Below are 19256 nucleotides of genomic sequence, written 5' to 3'. Positions count from 1 at the left end.
CGTTTACTACAGCAAATACAGTACTTTTACTCCTAACCATCAATATAGATTTCGTCTTTATTATTTTCAGATTTATATTTCCCCCTGTTGATTAAGATTCAGATCACACTGTGCCTCATAATGCTCTGTATACAGTATTCATCTCCTTTCAAAAACTGCTATTAAGATGTATCTTTCCCCACTGACAGATCATTTGCCATAGAATATAGCCCGAGGTTGGGTTTCCCGACACTTTTTTATGCATTAATTTGGTTCCCTTCACTTTGCTCTTGTCCCCTGCTCTGTAGCACCAGCTTGGTTTCAGCCTGTTTATCCCTTTACAAGCCACTGTATTTTTATTGCCTTTTATAAAAGTGGCATTATGAAAAGATGAATCTCTTTTTCTTTGTGTGTTGTCTTCATAATACAAGCCCTAAACATATTTGCTTGCTCATCCGATATTTCTTGCTATTAACTTGTGAAAGCCATGGCTTTGGGAAGACCAATACAGACAGAGAAAAGCAGATGTTCTGAAGATGATACATCAACAAATTCAGCATTTGCACAGAGAAGCTTACCAAAGGATTTCCACTTGCTCACATCCAGTGTCTGTGCTGCCATTTGACTCTTTAAATATTTTTTTAAAGTTTTTGCCCAAAGACCCAAAGCAGAGCAGAAAGCAGCAGGGCTGGTGCTGAGCTCTCGCTGTTTCACTGCTCTGGGGACACAAATCACATCCAGCCCCACACCAGCCTCCAGGACAGGGAGCTGGAATCCCACAGGCAGTGCTGATGGCCAAGGGAAAAGGATCTTTCCTGGTCTCCAGGTTCCTGCTGCAGCTTGTGAGGTGTTGCCTGTTAAAGCAGCTGGGATATCTGCAGGAGAAATGAACCCCAAGGGCATCTCCAGCAGGTCACCCTGAGGGCTCAGGCTGCTCTTCCCATCCATCCATCTGTCCCTTCATCCCCAACCCCTCCAATGGAAAACACTCAGAGTCACCCAGCTCTGTGAAGTCACCAACTCGGTGCCTGGAAAGCTGAGGGGTCCCAGGGATGTGGGGAAAAGCCCTCATGTAAGTGCTGGATAACTAAAAAAAGTCATTTAAACGTCCAAGAAGATGGAGAAATTAAAAGCTTTGCTCCACTAACCTAAGAGAATACAAGTAAAACTTTTCCATGCTGGAGGAAAAACATTTTTGGAAGATCCATACCCATTGTGTGGATCTCCACATCTTCTCTGAGATGACTTGTATCCAAAAATCCAGAGGCCAGGGCTGTCCATGTGGGAGAGGGCAGGACACAGACACAGGGGGGTTATTGGGTGGCTGAAGCTCTGTCTAAAATTTGTGTCACAGTCCCCTGACACCGACGAGCCCAGCACAGGAGGTGAAGCAGCAGAGGCAGCAGTGGCTGGGGCAGGTGCCCTGCTCAGGAGGTTCAGCTGTGCAGTTTATATTTATTAGCCTTGTAATCCTGGATTTAATCCTCATCACTCCAGGGCTGTTCCCCTGAGCTCGGATGAGCAGCCTTGGACTGAGCTGCTGGTCCCTGTGGTGGGAGGGCAGCACACCCCGGGTGTGATGGGGCAGGGAGGGTTCCACGTCCTGCCCCACTTGGGAAAGGCTCAGACCCCCAGGGAGCAGAGCAAAAGCCCAAAGCTCTGCCTATGATCAGCACAGGAGAAATTCAGAGTCATACTGGAGGAAAAAAGTGCAGGGGCTGAGGCACAGGGCTCTGCCAGGTCACAGGGATCCTTGGTGCCTTTCCTGACATCACACAAGGACAGGGATGTCTGAGAAATACCTCTGAGAAATGGGTTTATCCTTCACAGGCTGCTGGGTGAGAAATTAAAATGAAATAAAAATATTTTTTAAATAATCAGAGGACAGTGTTTGCTTCCAGTGTAATTTCTAGGGTCTCTGTACATCCCAATGTTTTTTACCTCAGGGTGACACAAACAGCTCAGTCTCCCCTCCATGAACACCTGAGTAAAGAGCCGAGTTCACTCTGGCCATGTTTGTGCTCACTGGGAATTCACCCTGGGAAAATATCCCAGAGAACATGACTTGGGATGGGAGCATTGCTTGCAAACTCATTAGAAGCAAATACCAGATGATGCATGAGCAGAGCCCTGATTGAACTGCTCCAACACCAAGTTACATAATAAATCACAGAATAAATACAGGAGCATTTAAGTCACTAAAGTACTTCCATTTATTTTCATTTCAGTTGATTGTGGGTGCTATTTCTCACACAAATACTTTTCCAAGAGACCCTGAGCTAACCCAAAGCCCACGGCTGCACACTCCAGGGGAGGACACTGACATTTCAGTGAGCTAGCTATAAACTTCATGAAAAAAAAAAGATGAAAACCAGCTTTCCAGCCAAACCCTTTAGTTCACCAGCACAGCCAGCAAAGTATAACCAACACCATTAATTAAAATATTTTATCAATGCTATAAAGTGCTTTGAGATCTTACCCAAGCAGAGCACTAAGCTGAAGCCTCGAGCCAAAACCTTCATTTTCCTTCTGACCCTCAGAGCAGAACTGGGCTGAGCCACAGGCCCAGGCAGCTGTGGATTTATTTATGGGAACACAAGGGGTCATGAAAAGGAGGGTTATGGGATCACCACTTTGCTGGGGCATAAATCAGATATATTTGCCTACAGGCTTGAGTAGCCTGATGCAGGTGGGAGAAACCACCTTCAGTGAGCTGGGAAGGCAGTGCCAGCCTCACAGTCTTGACTAAGAAGAACCTGCCTAAAACAGACCAAACCAATGGTTTTGATCAGAATCTTTGGGGCAGAGGAACCCCTGGGGCAAGATCCATTCCTCAGCCAGCTGTGTATTTGATGTTCATGCTCTGTTTAATTTTAGCAGGGGCATTTTGGCAGCCTGTGTTTCCACTGCCCACTACCCCCTCCATCATGTCCATGCCCCCCAAGCTGGGAAGCCCCTGGTCCATCCCTCTGTTTGCTCCCAGCTGCTCCAAAATGAGGGAATCTGATGGAGGTTAACAGGCTCTGATTGTCCCTGCAGGGTAAAGGCAGCCCCACATCACCAGTGTCCCTGGTATGCCAATGTTTTGGCATGATATAAAATAAAAAATTAAATATTATAAATGAAAAGAATTAAATAAACAAAATAATCAGAAGGCAAAGCCTGAATTAGACTCAGCAAAGTGAGCAGGAGGTGCTGGGGGAGGTGCAAGCCTGGGAGAGGGAGGGGAGGGTGTGAGTGACCTGGGCATAGCTTGGCACCACTTCTGTCACTATGCTGGTGATGCCCAGCACCATTTGGGATGTAGGGCTCTTCCATGAGGCCACAGCCCTTCTGGAAATGTGGGATGCATGGATGGACCCTGCTCAGCTGCTAGCAGCACACAGCCACCTCCCTGCTCTGCCTTAGACAGAGAAAAACAATTTCTCTCAGCTGCCCTGGCCTGAATTCTCTCCTGATCCTAACAGGGACTCCAGACCAGCAGTGAGTCCCCACACTGTGCCCATCCCCTCCAAGTAACACTGAAATCATCCAGGGCCAGGCTGGAGACATCCTCAGGAGCTGGAAGAAGGAGCTCATCACCTCTGCCAGGACGGACCAGGCTGTGGGACCAGTGAGGAAGGTGAGTGCTGGGGAGGAAGGCTCCTGCTGCACCCCTGCTCTTGCAGCAGAGCTCAGCTCAGCAGAACAGCACCCAGCAAAGCCAGGCTGGGCCACAGGATGGGTCTTACCTACCTGGGCTGCTCTGAGCAGCTCTCACCCCCTCCCCTTGCTGCAGCCCCCACCGAGCCCCTCGGTTTGCCGAGGAGATGGGGAGGGAATGCACAGAGGGGTCCAAGACTGCTCCAGGCTCACCTGGGCAGCAGGAGACCACAGCATCTGGCAGCGATTCCACTGCAGCCAGCTCACCAGCAGCAACAATTCAGGAATTAATAGAGCCAGGCTGGCAGGATGCAGGAACATCATCCATTTAGTGTCATATTGCGAGACTTTTAATTACTGGGGGAATATGGAGTCATGTAATGATTACAAGAACAAATACTTAAAGTGTGTGGAAATTAACTGAGCCTTGGCAGTAATTAAGCTTGAAGATTAATCAGTCGTTAGCAAATAACACCCTTTGCAGTCTAACCACCGTGTGGGGGAGAGGGATGACCAGGGATAGCAGTGCTGCAGACCCCAGCCTTCCCCTCTGCCACATCCCAGTGGGATGAGGTGGCCAGGGGCAGCCCAGCTCCTGGAAAAGGATTTCTCCAAAGCCCAGCACTGCTGGGTTATGGTGCCAACTTGGGTCAGCACTTCAGAACCCCTCCTCCCCTCCCAAGCACTTTTCAGAGAGAGATCAACACTTCCCCTGCAAACTAATGTTTCCCTTGCCCAGTAAACAGCTCTCCAGGAGGTTTCCATAAGTACTCCTAATTTCCTTCCCCTCGGATGATTTACGAGGGTTGCATTCAATTAACAGCAGTATTGATTTTCCCGCAGCTGACTGGCAGGCTGCTCGCCCTCGTTAGGGAATCCATCCTTCCCTTCCCAGCACTTGCAGGGTGTGGACAGGATGGAGGGAGCCCAGGCAGGGCTGGAGAAGGGATCCAGCAACACCTGGGGTTCACAGGTGCAGCCTGTGTCCTTACCCAGCGTGACATCCCACAAATCCTTCGGGCAGCTCTTTTAAGGGGAAGAAAATTAGACTGGGACATTTGGGTTTTCTGAGAGTTTTATCTAAAGAATTGTGAGGGGCTGGAGGGCTAGAGATGGAGGCACCTGTGGAATATTTGATCAGACAGACCTTAGGGAGCAAGAAAGATTTTGGAGCAACATTCAGCTTGGAAAGCTGGGAGGCTTTCCAAGGCAGGCTATTAATTCCACCCTGTATTTACAGATTGTCCTTGCACTTTCCAAGGGGTAAAGCCCCCCCAAGCCTCTGCTGCAGTGGTCCAGTGCTCACAGGTTATTCCATAAAGCTCAGCAAAGCCTTCACCTCCTTCCTCTCAACTGGGGCTCTGCAAAGCCCAGCCCTCCTGATTCCATTGGAGATCCAGCCTTAAGCAGGAGAGCACTTTGTAAAAACAAGAATTAATCCACTTTTGGGCAACTGGAACCGCAAAGCCCACTCTGAGCGGGAAGGCAGCAGCCGTGCCAAGCAGGGACGCTTTGAAGACTAAAATCCCTTTGAAATTAGCACCCTTTAATTGTATTATCTTCCCCTGACAGCCTCAAGTCGGTCACTGGTGATCAAAGAGACAGAGACAGCGAGGGAAGGAGACAAGCCCTTGTGGAATCCTGGGATGCTAAGGGGGAGCAGCCCCCGGCTGTGTCTGTGGGGCTGGTCTGGGTTCAGGAGTCACTGCTGGGTCCCCAGTTGCTGGAGGTGCCAATCCCACCCTAGCACAGGGGTCCCCAGCACTGCAGCTGGCTATCCTCAAAGGACAGAGACCTCAGCACTCAGACTCCACAGGGTTCCACACCAAATCCCTTTGGACTCCCCCTGGGATGCTCTGCCCAGCTCCAGAGGGCACCCGAAGCTGTGAAATCAGCACAGAGTCAGGCTCTGCTCAGAGCAGCTCTGTGCCCTTCCAGCTGCTTCATGCACCCCTCAAAGGGCAGCAGGGACCAGGACAAGCCAAGAAAGGTCACCCTGGATGAGGCAGCACATGTGGCAGCAGAGCTGGAGCCACTCAAACCTGTGAGACCCAGAAGAGCTGTAACACTTCCAACACATCCACATCTCCTGTGGCCACAGCCCTCAGCCAGACCCAGGGCTGCAGGGAAGGAAGGGAGAACTCGGGAGATGCTTTCCAGGTTTGGAAAATGCTGCCAGAGCTTCATTAGGGACTGTCACAGCAAAATCCCAACCACCAGAAACTCCCTCATGGTGGCTGCTTCACCTGGAGATCTCTGCCCTGTGACCAGAACCAGATCTTCAGAGGCCAGGTGAGAACAAGGGGAGGACACAGATGGGTTTGGATGCAGAATCAAGTGAAGAGAATTGATTTCTCTTTAAGGGTGTTTCTAAGGAACAAAAGGTGATAAACTCATTGCCCCTGACGTTCCATTCCTGAAAATTAAGACATCTGTAATCTCAGCCACTCAGGCCCCTCTGAGCACACACACAGAACCTGAGGCTCTTTTGATTGGGTCCATCAGCTCCCGCCCTCTCTGGTCTCTCAAAGCAATGGTCCCGGAGTCATCATTTACACAGCAGATCTGAAACACCAAATCCCCACCTGCAGCCATTGCTGCCAGCCCACAGAAATGCTTTTATCTCTTGGCTGCTGGTGTAGAGAAACAACCATCACCTGAAATTACTGGTTCTTTTAACACAAGATTGGCCAAGAAAATCATTAAATGTGAACAAGTGCCTTCCAGTGGCTGGCTGTAATAGTCCTGTCCACTCCTCTCTGGGATTATTGCTGATCTCATTCGCTTGGGTACCAGCCAGCCTCGGAATTACAAAATCCCCAGCACCTTCCATGGCTGAGGCAAATTATATTTTCTCAGTTCTGGAAATGATGCTACATAAAAGGCAGGACCACGCATTCCACGGCTGCCTGTGCAGCTCTAACTCAGGTGTGCAGGTACTGTGGCAGAGCTCAGCCTTTAATTACAGGCTCACTTACTCTGTTTTCCATTACAGGCACAAAAGAGGCTTGTGAGGAAGGCGAAGGAGAGGGATGGAAATGCTGATGGGAACAGGGAAAAGCACAGTGATGGCAGGAGCTGGGAATGTTATGTGGGATCCAGCAGGATCACCACAGCTCCTGTGCTGTCAGCACAGAACAGGGCAGGGGTGACCCCTGCATGTCACACCCCTGCCATCCACCTCTCCTGTGTCACCCGAGGCTCCACCTGAGCAAAATCCACACTGGCATCTTTTCCACACCGCCAAGTTTGTCCCAAGTGCTGCCCCTGTGGTTTTTCATCTCTGCTCCCCCACCACCAGTTACCATTCGTGCAGCTCTTGGCCTGACACTCAAATTAGTATCAATGAATGTTTAAAGTCTCTCAGAGCACAGGGAAATGTCTCTTTAGTGAATCAGTGTGCCACAACAGGAAGGTCTGATGGCATCTCTCACACTGCCAGCTGAGATGTGCACCACAGGGAGCCAGGGCATCATTTTAAGCCCTTCTGCACATTTTAAATCTCGCTCAACTCCAAGGCTAGCCCTGGATTCCAAACAACCACCAGCTCCACAGAGAAGTGTCCTGAGCTCAGGGAGCACATCCCACACACCAGGTGCTGCCCCAGCCCTCGGTGCAGACACTGCCACACTTCCAGCTGGGACAGCTGCTTCAGGAAATCGTGGAATCATAGAATATCCCAAATAAGAAGAGACCCACAAGGATCACTGAGTCCAGCTCCTGGCCCTGCACAGGACAGCCCCAAAAATCACACAGTGTGCCTGAGAGTGTAGTGCAAATGCTTCTTGAGCTCTGGCAAGCAGAGGGCTGTGACCACTAATCCTAAAAATCACATTCAGTTCAGAAATCCCAAAATAAAAGGTTCCAAACATGGCAAATGACACTAAAAACGATCTTGCCCAGCCCCATGTCCCGTTGGGCCCCTCCACCCCCCCCAAGAGCAGCTCAGCACATTGGGGCATTCTGCTCCTGCAACTCCCACTCCCAGCACTGCTCCACAGGGTCTGACTGACCTGTCCAGAGGGAATCGTGCTTCATCCCCTTTGTGGAAGTCAGTGCTGTTCTCCAGCCTGGCCAGGATGTCCATCCTCTTCATCAGCATCTCCAGCATGTCGCTCATCCTCCGCAGCAGCCCTCGGGACTCCAGAGCACCCATCACTGCAGCACACAGAGAGCAGCTCTGCTCAGACACACGGACAGGGTGGCACTGACAGAGCCAGAGAACAGAGACACGGCCAGGGTGGCACTGACAGACCCCACCCATGGCACCCCCTGCCCCGGCTCCAGCCCCAGAGCTGCCCGTGCCCCTGTGCTCCCAGCCCCACAGCTGGGCTCGGTGCTGTGGGGACGATCTCTGTGCCCTGCTGTCCCCAGTGTCCTCTCCCTGGCTCTGCCCCACAGTCCCATCCTCCTGCCCAAGCAGGGTAAATCCCTGCCCAAACCCAGCTCCAGCTCGGGATAGCCACTGGTTATCTCAGGCCTGGATCCAGCCCCCTCACCAGGCATGAACTCTTGACTTATCCACCTGATCCAGCCTGCCCCAAGGGCTTATGGCAAACTAACTGACTTTATTCCCACGCACCACCCAAACAGCCTTTCATGTGGCACTTCTATTTTTCACTCTCCACCTAGCCCAGCATCCTGCCTTTGAGAGCAGCCTGCAGGGGATGCTTAAGGAAAAGCATGGGAAGCTAATCAAACATGTGGTCTTCCCCCAACACATCCTCCCAGCAGCACCAGATTTTCCTGTTACAGAAAAGAAGAAATTTTCTGCCCAGATCTGCAATGGGGTGAGTGACCCCGCACTGGAAATAGCTCGAGTGCTGCATCTCAACCCCCTCCCAGCAGGGAAGGCCCCCAGTTCCCAGCTCTATTTAACACAGTTTCCTATGGGTTAGCACAGCACTGACCTGCTGCCACATGGAAAGCACAGGGGGATCCTGGAGCTCCCAGCCTGATTTGCCATCTAGTGACAGGCAGCCTGAGCCCAGAGCCAGGGAACAGAAAATAAAGCTCCTGTTTCATCTCAGCTCGGCTCATTTCACGTTGGTAATAACTTAATCAGTGCATAATCCCCTGAACCTCTTCCGTTTAGCTTATCTCTGCCGTTCCACTCACATGGGCTTTCCAAGAGGCAGCACATATTTAATTTAGGGAGCAGCAGGAGCCAGGGGGGCAGCACCAGGAAGGTGAGGGGCTGCTGGATGTCCTGGGTGGCCATAAGATGGCCATAGGGTGGCCATCAGGACTTAGGGACACCTCATGCACCCCCAAACAGATGCACAACCAGTCTTGCAAAGCCAGATTGAATTTGGGATGCCCTACCCTGGCACAGCCAGGGCACTGGGATGGATCAGGGAATCCCAATGGCATTGAGTGCCAGGGACAGCCCTGGCACGGGCTTCTGAGCTGACTGAGCACATGAAACAGCACAGAGGCCTCAGTGTGGGGTCTGGGTGGTTTGGGTGCTCAGATGGGAGCAGGGTATGGCCACGGTGGGATCAGGGACACAGTGACAGCTCCTGCTGCTGCACAGCTCCATCCCCAGTGCCCAGGAATTCACCCACCCACTCTTCAGCCACAGCTCCCAGGAGCTGCTTCCCAGGGAAGGCTGCACTGGAGCTGCAGCCCCACGCTCCTGTGCCAGGCTCTCAGCCCAGGGCTCTGGGATCACCTCGGATCACTGCAGCTCTGTCAGCTGCACAGCACACCAACACAGGGTTATGAGCCAGCCCTTAACCCCTGCAAGGAGCTGACACTGGGCCAGCCAGAGCTCGCCAAAGGCTGCCTTCCACACTTGGCTGAGATTATCAGCAGCACATTATTTTTCCTGACGCTATCTAACAAAACAGAAGAAACATTGAGAGCAAAAGCGATTCCTCAAAAAAAGAGGACAAACCACCATTCATGGAGATTGAAACTGGGCTATTCCCCAAACATTCCCTCAGTTCCATCGTAAGAAATCAGTGATTTCTGCTCGAAGGTCTTGTGCAGCCTCAGACCTTCCTGGGTGGGTTTGGGAACACAGGAGCCATCTGTCCATCCCACCAGGAAGGTCACCCTGTCCCCTGGGTGATAGAAAAGTCACAGCCTGTCCCACTGAACAGCAGCAGCGCTAACGAACCTGCAATTAAAAGATGCTATGGGGGTAAAAAAATGGAATCTTGGAAGCTGGAGCTCCGTTTTGACAAGGGCTGCCCCAAACACAGCTGAGAAATGAGGAAAAGGCACAGCCAAGGGAAATAGCTCTGACATGACCTTAAATCAGAAAAATCCACTTAAATCAGAAAATCCACTGTCCATAGACTGAGCCCATTCCAGTAACATCCCTCCCACAGCTGGGCTGTGTTCATGGGTTGCAGCCCCCAGCACTCTCTGTCCATCCCAGGACTGACCATCCCCCAAATGAGGATTTCTACTCAGAATTTGCTCCTGTTCTGACATGCCAGCATGGCCAGTAGGGCAGGGCTTGGACCTTAAACTCAGTTTTTGAGCAAGGCAGTGGTTACTGATCCCTCCTGGATGCTCCTGTGCTGCAGTGGGTGAGGCTGGAGTCAGGAAAAGGACCTGACCCAACCCCTACAGCTGGCCAGAAAAGCTGAAACCACAACCACCAGATTCCCATGGGTGGAATCCATCCTGGCCTGGGGATTTGGATCCCAGCTAGTTTGGGGAGGTCAGGTTGTGATGGTTTGCTAGGAAGACACAAGGATTGTGCCTGGGAAGGTGATGGAGATGGAGATGGAGATGGAGATGGAGATGGAGATGGAGATGATGGAGATGGAGATTTCCTGGCAGGAAATCCTGGAGATGGAGAGTCCAGGTAAGGCCACCTGCTCCAAGATTTCATCACAGAAGCACAGCTGACAAGACAGCTCTGCTCCCCAATCACTGATGAGGGATGAGGATATTCCCACCAGGGCACAAATCCATTTCCCTGTGGATCCCAGAGAAGCCAGCAGTAACTGGAGGCACAAGCTCCAGCTCTGCACCCCACCACCAGCCTGGCCCCTGACATTCCCAGTGGCTTCCCCAAATTTCCCTGAGATCTCCCCTCCTGTCACTGCCACCATCCAATTCCCAGCTGGTTTCCAGCCATTGCAAGATGCTTTCCAACAAAACCTCTGAGCTCTGCTGTCAGCAGTGAGCTGAGATATTCCTTCTCAAATAAAGAAATTTAAAAATCCCAAATATTAGCTAAAAATAGTAATTTAAAAAATATCCCAGCTTTCCCTTTTGGGGCAGCCTGCCAGGAAACAGGACACATCTCCCCCAGCCCTCCCCTGGCACTCGGAGATGAAGTCGAAGCTTTTCCACATCAACACCTCTCTCTTTCTGTTCCTGGGCTTTGTTGTTGTTGTTGTTGTTTTTCCACAGCTTAAGGAAGCTAACAACAACCTGACATTTTTGGCAATGATTATTACATCTCTTGGAAAGTGTGTCTCATTAAAACGAGAAGAAAGGAGGGAAAGTGCTGAAGCGACTCTTTTAAAAATGCAAGAGCCAGGATTAATTTGTTAACCTGAAACAGAGGCTCAGACTCCCACCCAGGGCTGCTCAGCTGCCTGAGCCAGGCACGGGGATCCAGAGCATGGAGGAGATCCTGCCCAGGACCTCAGGCTTCTCCCTAAAGCCAGAGATGAAGATCCCCAAGGAGACTTTACCCACAGCACAGCAGGCAGCCAGGATAAACCCAAACCCACCTTAACAGCACAAAAACCCAGTAAAACAGCTCTGAAAAATTAAACAGTGATGAAAACCACTTCCTTTAAAAAAAAAAAAACAAAGCCACCAAGCTGCTAATTAGAAAGGAAAAATATTCTAATTTCCCCTGATAATCAGCAATGATGGGACAGCAAATACAAGTAAACCCAACCGACAGATTAATTGGAGTTTGTTAAAGTATGAAAGGTTTTGACAGTTTTCCTGAGTGGCAGCCACGCTTTCCAGGCAATCACTGAACTGACAGAGGTTTTCATAGCAGCACTAGGAAATAATGATTGCAATCAATCATATCTTACCGGATTTCATGAGACACGCTGGTAAACACAGTAGAGGGAGGAGAATTATTTATGGGGCTTCTGAAGAGCACACAGCTAAGTAATTGGATGAAATCAGGGGAAAAAAGGAAAGCAGCCCCTAAGGGTGATATCTTGTGGAAGAAGGAATAGCTTCTCTGTGAAACCAGTGGAATAGTCAACAACAAATATGCTCAAATTTGGATGGGTTGAAACCCAAGGGAACTCACTAATGATGCACTTGTTTTTAAAATACCTCCTTGGAGTGAAAGCAGCCATGAGCAGGCATCACCCCCTGCCAGCAGCTGCCACTGGAACCTCCACAACAGGAGCCAGGATGAGCATTCAGGGGAATTTTGCTCCGTGAGCCAACCTGAATTCAAAGGTGAGGTTCACTGGAACTCAGTGATCCTTGTGGATCCCTCCCAGGGCAGGATATTCTGTATTTCTATGATTCCCTGACCATGCAGGAGTGGGGAGCAGCTGGGAAAGGAAAATCTCCAGGGCAGGGGACACTGCTGGGCAGTCCAGCACAGGGACCAGTGAGGGTGATGTGAAGTGGTGCTGGCAAAGCCCAGGTTGTGCCACAGGGAAAGGAGCAGACACGAAGGCATTTCCTTGTGTTTTCCCATGTTTTGGGATCCTGAGCATCCTCCACCACTGCTCACGTTGGGAGCCCTCTCCACCCAGCACTTCCCAAGCACGGATGGAGGGTGGGGGATGTCACCCTGTCACACAGGCTCTGGGCTGAGGTGTTCAAAAGGAGTTAAACCCCTCAGGAAAATAAAAAGAGCACTTTGGTGCATGTCCCCTTGTGCTGGTTTCAGCTGGGGTAGAGTTAATGTTTTCCCAGTGGCTGGTGTGGGGCTGTGTTTTGGAATTGTGCTGAGCACAGGGTTGATTTTACAGAGATGTTTTTGTTATTGCTGAGCAGGGCTCACACAGAGCCAAGGCCTTTGCTGCTCTTCACTCTGCCAGGCTGCTGAGGAAGCTTGGGAGGTGGCACAGCCAGGACAGGGGACCCAGACTGACCAAAGGGATATTCCAGACCCTACAACATCATGGTAAGAGTATAAAGTAGAGAGAGAAGGAAGAAGGGGGTTTTGGCATCAGTCAGTAGGTGGTGAGCAATTGCACTGTGCATCACTAATTTCCTTGTTGTTATCATTATAATTTACCATTATTAATGTATCGTACTTTATTTTCAATTAATAAACTTTTCTTTTCTCCACATACAAGTTTTACTCCACTCCTCCTCCCCATTCCACAGGGGTGGGGGAGCAGGGTGGACAGAGTGGCCTTGTGGTGCTTCATTTCCATCTGGCCTTAAACCACGACATCCCTTGAGCCACTTGGAGCGACTGAAACCTCCCTGATGGCAGCTCCCCTCCCTGGGTCACTCAGCCCCATCCTGCTCAGCAGCAGCTTCGTGCTGAGAAAATGGGGGGAAATACACATTTCCACCCAAAGCCAAGTGGTTTCAGGGGCAGTGAAAGCCTCTCTTGCCCTCCTGTGGGGAGACCAAGGCACAGCCTCAACCCACATCTCCACAGACCCGTGAACAGCACCAAAGCATCTCCCTGACACTGAAAGCACAATCCCACACTCTATTCCCAATATCCATAACCTGCCTAGTTGGCTTTTGGCCCCCTCCCTTCTGTGGCCTGTCCCAGCCCTGCCTGGCCATCCCCCAGCAGCAAATTCCCTGCTGGTACTGCAGCTCAGAGAAAGGGAGATTTTACCTATGTCCATTGAAAATACCAGTGGAATTAATTTCAATCTAAAGCACAATTTGCTTTGGTTTTCTCCTTTAAAGGACGACTCCAGGCTACTTAAACCCCTCCAAAGGGCAGCACAATCTGGACAGATTTATTGCAGAGGAAAGCAGAGGATCTCCAGTGGGGCTGAGGCAGCCCCAGAGCTCAGTGCCCAGCTCCTCGGGGTGGTACCCAGGGCTGTCCTGGGGATCCCATCCTCCCCTGAGGACACTCACCCTGGCATTTTCCCAGGGAGCAAAGCCCAGCCCTTCGATTGTCTGCCCCTCTGATGTTCCTCTATTTACTTTCACTATCGATTTTGATTCAAGTAGATTAAAAGACCAAAGAGCCAACTAGCCAAGGACTAACTCTGACACATAATCCATTGCAATTACAGCCCAGAGACCCAGCACTAACTGGAAACAAGAGAGCCCAAGGCCAGGCTCAGGTTGGCAGCAATGGGCACCTCCTGTCTCCATCCCTTTGGGGAAGCTGCTCCAGGGTCCCACGGGGTGGCTGCACCCCTTGAGGGCACCCATTCCCCAGCATGGGCTCCCAGCCAGTTCCTGCTGCCAGCAAATCCACCCACATCTGCCGTTAAACTGCTACAGATTTATTCACTGGAGTTATACAGAGAAAACACAGACCTGCTTATCCAGTGCCCCAAAGGAAGAGAGCACCACGAGGCACACGGGGAGCTGTCCTGGAGCTGGAGGTGCCCATGCAGCAGCTCAGGGGCTGCTGGTGAAGAGGACACCCCAGCAGAGCTGCAGCTGCACCATCGATCTGCTGAGCCCTGCCAGCAAAGCAGCTCGCTGGTCATCAGCCAAATTAGGCAGCCTTAAGTCACTGCCTGCTAAAGTAGATTATGTCCCACCTGCCTGCTATCACCTACTCCTGGGTTTATCCATGCCCCGGTGCACTGCTGTGTAAATGTGCAGCCTCAGGGGTGTTTTCCCTCTCTCTCTCTGTATCCATGGGCAGGCACAGCCTGTCAGACCCTCTGTGCCCTGCGGGACTGGTTCCAACACTGCCACAACCTGGCCAGGCAGGACCTGCTGGTGTGACAGCAGCAATTGCAACCTTTCCCTGGGCTCAGGAGAAATCCCTGCTTCCCCTCGCACCAGCAGTTCCTGGGGTCCCTGGCAGCAGGGGGACAAATGGGACAAATCCCAGGCCACATCCCTGGGATCCATCACCAGCAGCCTCAGGAGCACGGAGCTGCATCTGTGCTGCCCTCCTGCAGCCCCTGCCCCACACACTGCAGCTTCTCCTGCTGGCATCACGCCCCAAGAGGGTTCCTGGAGGAGGCTGGTTACAGAAAACCCCCCTGAGGTGTCCCTGTCCCAGCCCTGCTGGCTCTGGGGTCTCGTTCCTCCCTTCTGCAGCTGCAGGACCCTGAGCTGAGCCTGCAGAAGAGGGTCCTGATGCTCCTCCATCCATCCAGCTCCCCCTGCCCCTTCCATCCCAAAGGAAACTCTGCAGGAACAGCCTGCAGCTCCACCCAAACACGTCTGCTCCCTATTTCCATACAAATTAGAAAAGGCAGGAAAACGAACAATACACTCATACTTCCAGTCAGGAGCGTTTCATTGCTGCAAGGGAGAGCCCAGGGCTGTTCCCCCCAACTTTTATTATTTCTTATCCCACCACACACACACCAGAGATCCAATATCCCCTCTGGGACATGGGGACAGTGCCACCAGTCCTGCCATGAGCCATCACTGCAGGTAAAAGGAGCTGGATCAGCTCCCTAGAAATGGGCTGGGGGAGTTGGGAAGCTGGGGGAGAAGAGAAGAATACACACAAGCCCAGCATATGCTGCAGTTCAGCTTTTATTTGTTTTAGTATGTATTTTTAATGCAGCTTTCTTCCTCCTTCTCATCCCCCTTTCACTTTTTCTTTTAAAAAGCAGCAGCAGGGAGTTTTTAGCTGCTTCTCTATTGTCAGCCAGCACGATTTTAAATTGCATTTTAAGCTGTTCTGCAGCACTTCAAACACCTCACACTGCAGGACAGGCTTCCAAATTACAAGATTAACATCGATTTGAAATTGCTTCCTAAAACACAAGGGCTCCAGCACAGGGATGGATGGAGGGGAGCTGCTGTAGCAAAGCCCAGAGGACACCAGAGCATGGCTGGACCCCACACTGGGGTGGATGCTGTTGGGATAGGGGCAAACTGGAGCCTGGGTTTGCAGCTGAGACCCCCAGTTTCAGGGGAAAAGCAGCACACACGGGTCCCACAGGACAGGGACAGCCCCAGAGTGACTCCACAAAGCCACAAGCCAGGGACCAACCTTCACTTGGGTTCTTGGTGTTTACAAGAGGTGTCTCCAAGGGCACCAGCATTTAACTCAGCTGGTTCTCCTCCTAATGGTCCCCATTGCTCATCCAGGGGAAATTCTATTACCAAGAGTGCCCCATGGATGGCAGGAAAGGAAGGATGCACCCAGCACTTGCACAGCCCCAGGCCAGCCAGTGAAGGCTCCAGGATGCTCCATCAATCCTCCAGCCCTGCACATCCAGTGCTCGAGCCCACAGCCACATCACAGCTGCCCCAAAGGGTTCAGCTTCAGAAAGAGCAGAACTCACTCATTTAACACTTCCAAAATGATCCTTCAGCCAAAAGGATTGGCCAAACAGTGCTGAGCATCCTGCCACTCTGCTTCCAGGGGCAGATAAATCATCTCCTTCCTCCAAACACATCAATCTCCAGGGGCTGGATCCTCCAAGCAGCAGCAGAGCCCAAAGCAGGGCCCCCAGAGCTGGGGGGCAATGGCAGAGCTGCAGGATGAGCCTCAGCTAATCTCTGCTCAAGCTGAACTGAGCCCTGCTCTCTCGTTTAAGCCAGAGAAACAAATAAATCAATGGGAAAACCCAGCTTTTACAGAGGCTGCTATGGTTCCCACTGTGCTAGTTTTATTTTCTGAAGTACCTGCTGCCTCCCGGGCTCAGGATGAATTTTGATTTAGGAGTGAAAAGGGGTAATAAAAGAATAAAGAGCCATTAACATTCCTCCTGGCCATGGTGGGGTGTAGGCTCATCACAAGTTGATGGAAATGCCATTTGACTTCCTTATGAGCTATAGAAAATCAATTAATTGATTTAATCATTCCCTGGGTGTCCCTGCTTATGGAGATAACAGAGTGCCAGGGCAGCAGGATGCTGCTCCTGCCTCCTCTGACACAGGGCCAGCAGGGAAGGAGCCAGCACACCTCCCTGCTCCAAGGTCCTCATCACTGCTGCCCCACTTCAAAACGTGTGAATTCACACTTTCATTTTCCAATAAGTTTGGTGGCATAATTTTTTTCTTCTCTTTAAGCCTGCAGGCATTCAATTCTGAGCAGTAATTGCATGAAACAGGCACTTCTTCAGGAAGAGACATTTTCCCAGGGTGGATTAAGCTTTAACCATTACAGCAGCAGCCCTGACACTTCTCTTTACCCCTCTGTGCCCTGCAAAGCACCAAACTGCATTTTGCTCCCCCAGCATATCCCCACACAGTGGGCAGGAACCCCCAGTGGCATGTGGAACCCCAGGGACGCTTTTATTTTCATTATTTCAGCAGGTCTCATTTCCCTGCCTGCAACACCAAATTTAATAAAGGCAGCAAAGTTTTCCACTTTAACTCCCTTTCCACGAGTGGGTTGAGGATGGGAGCACAGTGCACTTAAGGATGGATGCAGAGCTTGGGGCTGAAGTGGGGACACCAGCAGAAGAAGGAGAGGCCACATGCTTTTAGTCAACCCTCATTTCCTCCACCCAGGCAAAACAATGGTCTGCTCCCAAAAACCTGCAGGTTAAGGACACCCCTGTGTCACTCGTGGGTGTTGTGTCACCTCCTTCAAAGAGCCCTCGGGGCAGCTGAGCATCCAGCAGGAGCTGCCAAAAAGCAATGTTTGGGGCAGAAAGCCCTCACCCTGCCTCTGGCCTCTACCTGGCTTTGGTGTCCCCCTGAACTCTTTCCTCACCACCAATGCTTGGACAAGGAAGGAAGGGAATGGAAGGAGCTGCTGGAGCTCTGCCTTGCCAGGGGAGCCCCAGAGCCAACCCTGCTGCTCCAGGAGAAATCAAAAACCCATCAGCTCCCAGCAAAGCTCTTCACCAAGGAGATGCTCCCAGCACCAGCCAGCTCCACTTGGCACCAACCAAACAACTTCTTCCAGCATCAGCTGGCTGCTCCAGGATTCATGGAGTGCCTTTGGAAGGGACGGATGCAGAGAGGCTGGAAGTGAGCCCCAAGCACTGCAGAGCTGCCCAGCACGCTCCTCCACAGGGCTTCCCCCTGGCTGGCACCCACAGGCTCCAGGAGAGTCTAACCCAGCTCGGGATGCAGCAGCAGGAGGATGAAGCTCTGGGGATGTGCAGGATCTGCAGGTCCCAGCTGGTGCCGAGGGGGTGACACCACACTGACCCACACCTGGCACCCGGGAAAACAGCCTGATAACAACCCCACAGGCAGAGAGGGGAGAGGGGATGCCACAGGGGAACCTCCTGTCTTTTGAGGGAGTTCTACACAAGCAAACCCTGCCAGGAGTCTCGTCCCTCCTCCTGCAGCAGCTGCAGTTACCCAGGGCTGCTCAGCAAACATCAAAACATGACACCAGCAGCCCAGGAGAGGGTTAGAACTCACTCAGGAAGAAACTGGGAATAATTAGCAGCGAGTTTGCTGAGCAGAGCCTGCCCGGCTTGCTCCCTCCCTCCCTCCCCTGTCACTGTCACTTGCTTACACGAGTCTTCACAACTGGTTCTCCTGTCGCCTCTGCTGAGCGTTAAAGGCAGCAAGATAAATTTATAACTCACATGACTTCTTGAAAGCAAAGGGAGCACGAACATCCCTGGAAACACAAGCCTGTGGGCTGTGTCTCAAGGAGGCAGCAGTCCAAGACCTCGCTCCTGAGTGCTCTCTCCAGCCAGAGCAGATAATAAAAGGGGTTCCCAAAGCCACAAAGCAACTTTTGGCCCAAATTCTGCCCAACCCAAGCTCCTCTCAGAGGAATTGTGTGCTCTGCCCAGAAGCAGACTGGGATCTGTCACAGACTGAGTGGCAGAGACCCAAATTTGCAAATGGGTCCTGAAGATTACCTATCCCCAGAAGGAGGGAGGGTGACACATCTGCGTTTTATTTTAAAGCTCTCTGGGGCTGAACAGCATCTCAGTGCAGCCAGGATAGAGCTGCACTGAGCTGTGCCCTCCTCTGCTGTCAGCCCTCACAAGGAGAGAGCACACAGTGGGTCAGGATCATGGACACATCCCGATCCTCCTCCTCCTCCTCCTCCTCCCCTCCCAGCACAGCTGAGTGCGAGGGGGGATGCCAGAGTTACTCAAGCTCACTCTGATCGTTTGCAAATCCGAGCCTGACCTTTCTGCATCCTCTGTGAGAACAAATGGTGATGTTACCTGGCCCTGCTAACCCAGCTGGGACGCTGCTGGAGCAGAAGGAAAAGCAGCAGAGCCGGGAGCAGGAGCAAAGGACCCCTCTGAGGAGATCATGTAGGTTCTCACATTTCTATTTGGCCTCTCTGCTCTGCTCCTCAGGGAGCAATCCAAGGCATTGAAATAACAAGAGATCCCATTGCTTCACGGTGCTGTGGCTCTGAAATGGTGAAAATGCCCTACAAAACCCTGAGCAACCTTCAGCACTGTCATCTGCAGCACTATTCCCACCCCTCCACAACATCCCTGCTCTGGAGAGAAACAGAAACCACAAATATCAAAGCTTTCAGCTGTGCTGCACGGCCCTAAACATCTCCCTCTCTCCTCTTCTGTGCTCACTGATGGAAGAAATCGCTTTAAGCAGGTAAGACTACAGGAACTGGAGCAACAACAGCAGCAGGGGAGGCAGAGCACTCCAGGAGC

At 51.6% G+C, this 19256-nt stretch overlaps 1 protein-coding gene across 2 annotated transcripts in view; it reads right to left on the bottom strand.

Moving 5' to 3' along the window:
• The window catches only part of MGAT5B (alpha-1,6-mannosylglycoprotein 6-beta-N-acetylglucosaminyltransferase B), a 65806-nt gene that overhangs the window by 34550 nt on the left and 12000 nt on the right, over nt 1–19256 (bottom strand). For both annotated transcript variants that reach the window (XM_014889131.2, XM_088176355.1), the window contains exon 3: nt 7635–7779. In XM_014889131.2, coding sequence (XP_014744617.1) covers nt 7635–7779 — 145 coding nt within the window. The remainder of the gene's footprint in view (nt 1–7634; nt 7780–19256) is intronic.

Source organism: Sturnus vulgaris, chromosome 20, assembly GCF_052056855.1.
Source record: "Sturnus vulgaris isolate bStuVul1 chromosome 20, bStuVul1.hap1, whole genome shotgun sequence".
Lineage (NCBI taxonomy): Eukaryota > Metazoa > Chordata > Aves > Passeriformes > Sturnidae > Sturnus > Sturnus vulgaris.
Note: the sequence above shows the minus strand (reverse complement) of the source record. Positions and strands in the feature narration are given on the sequence as shown.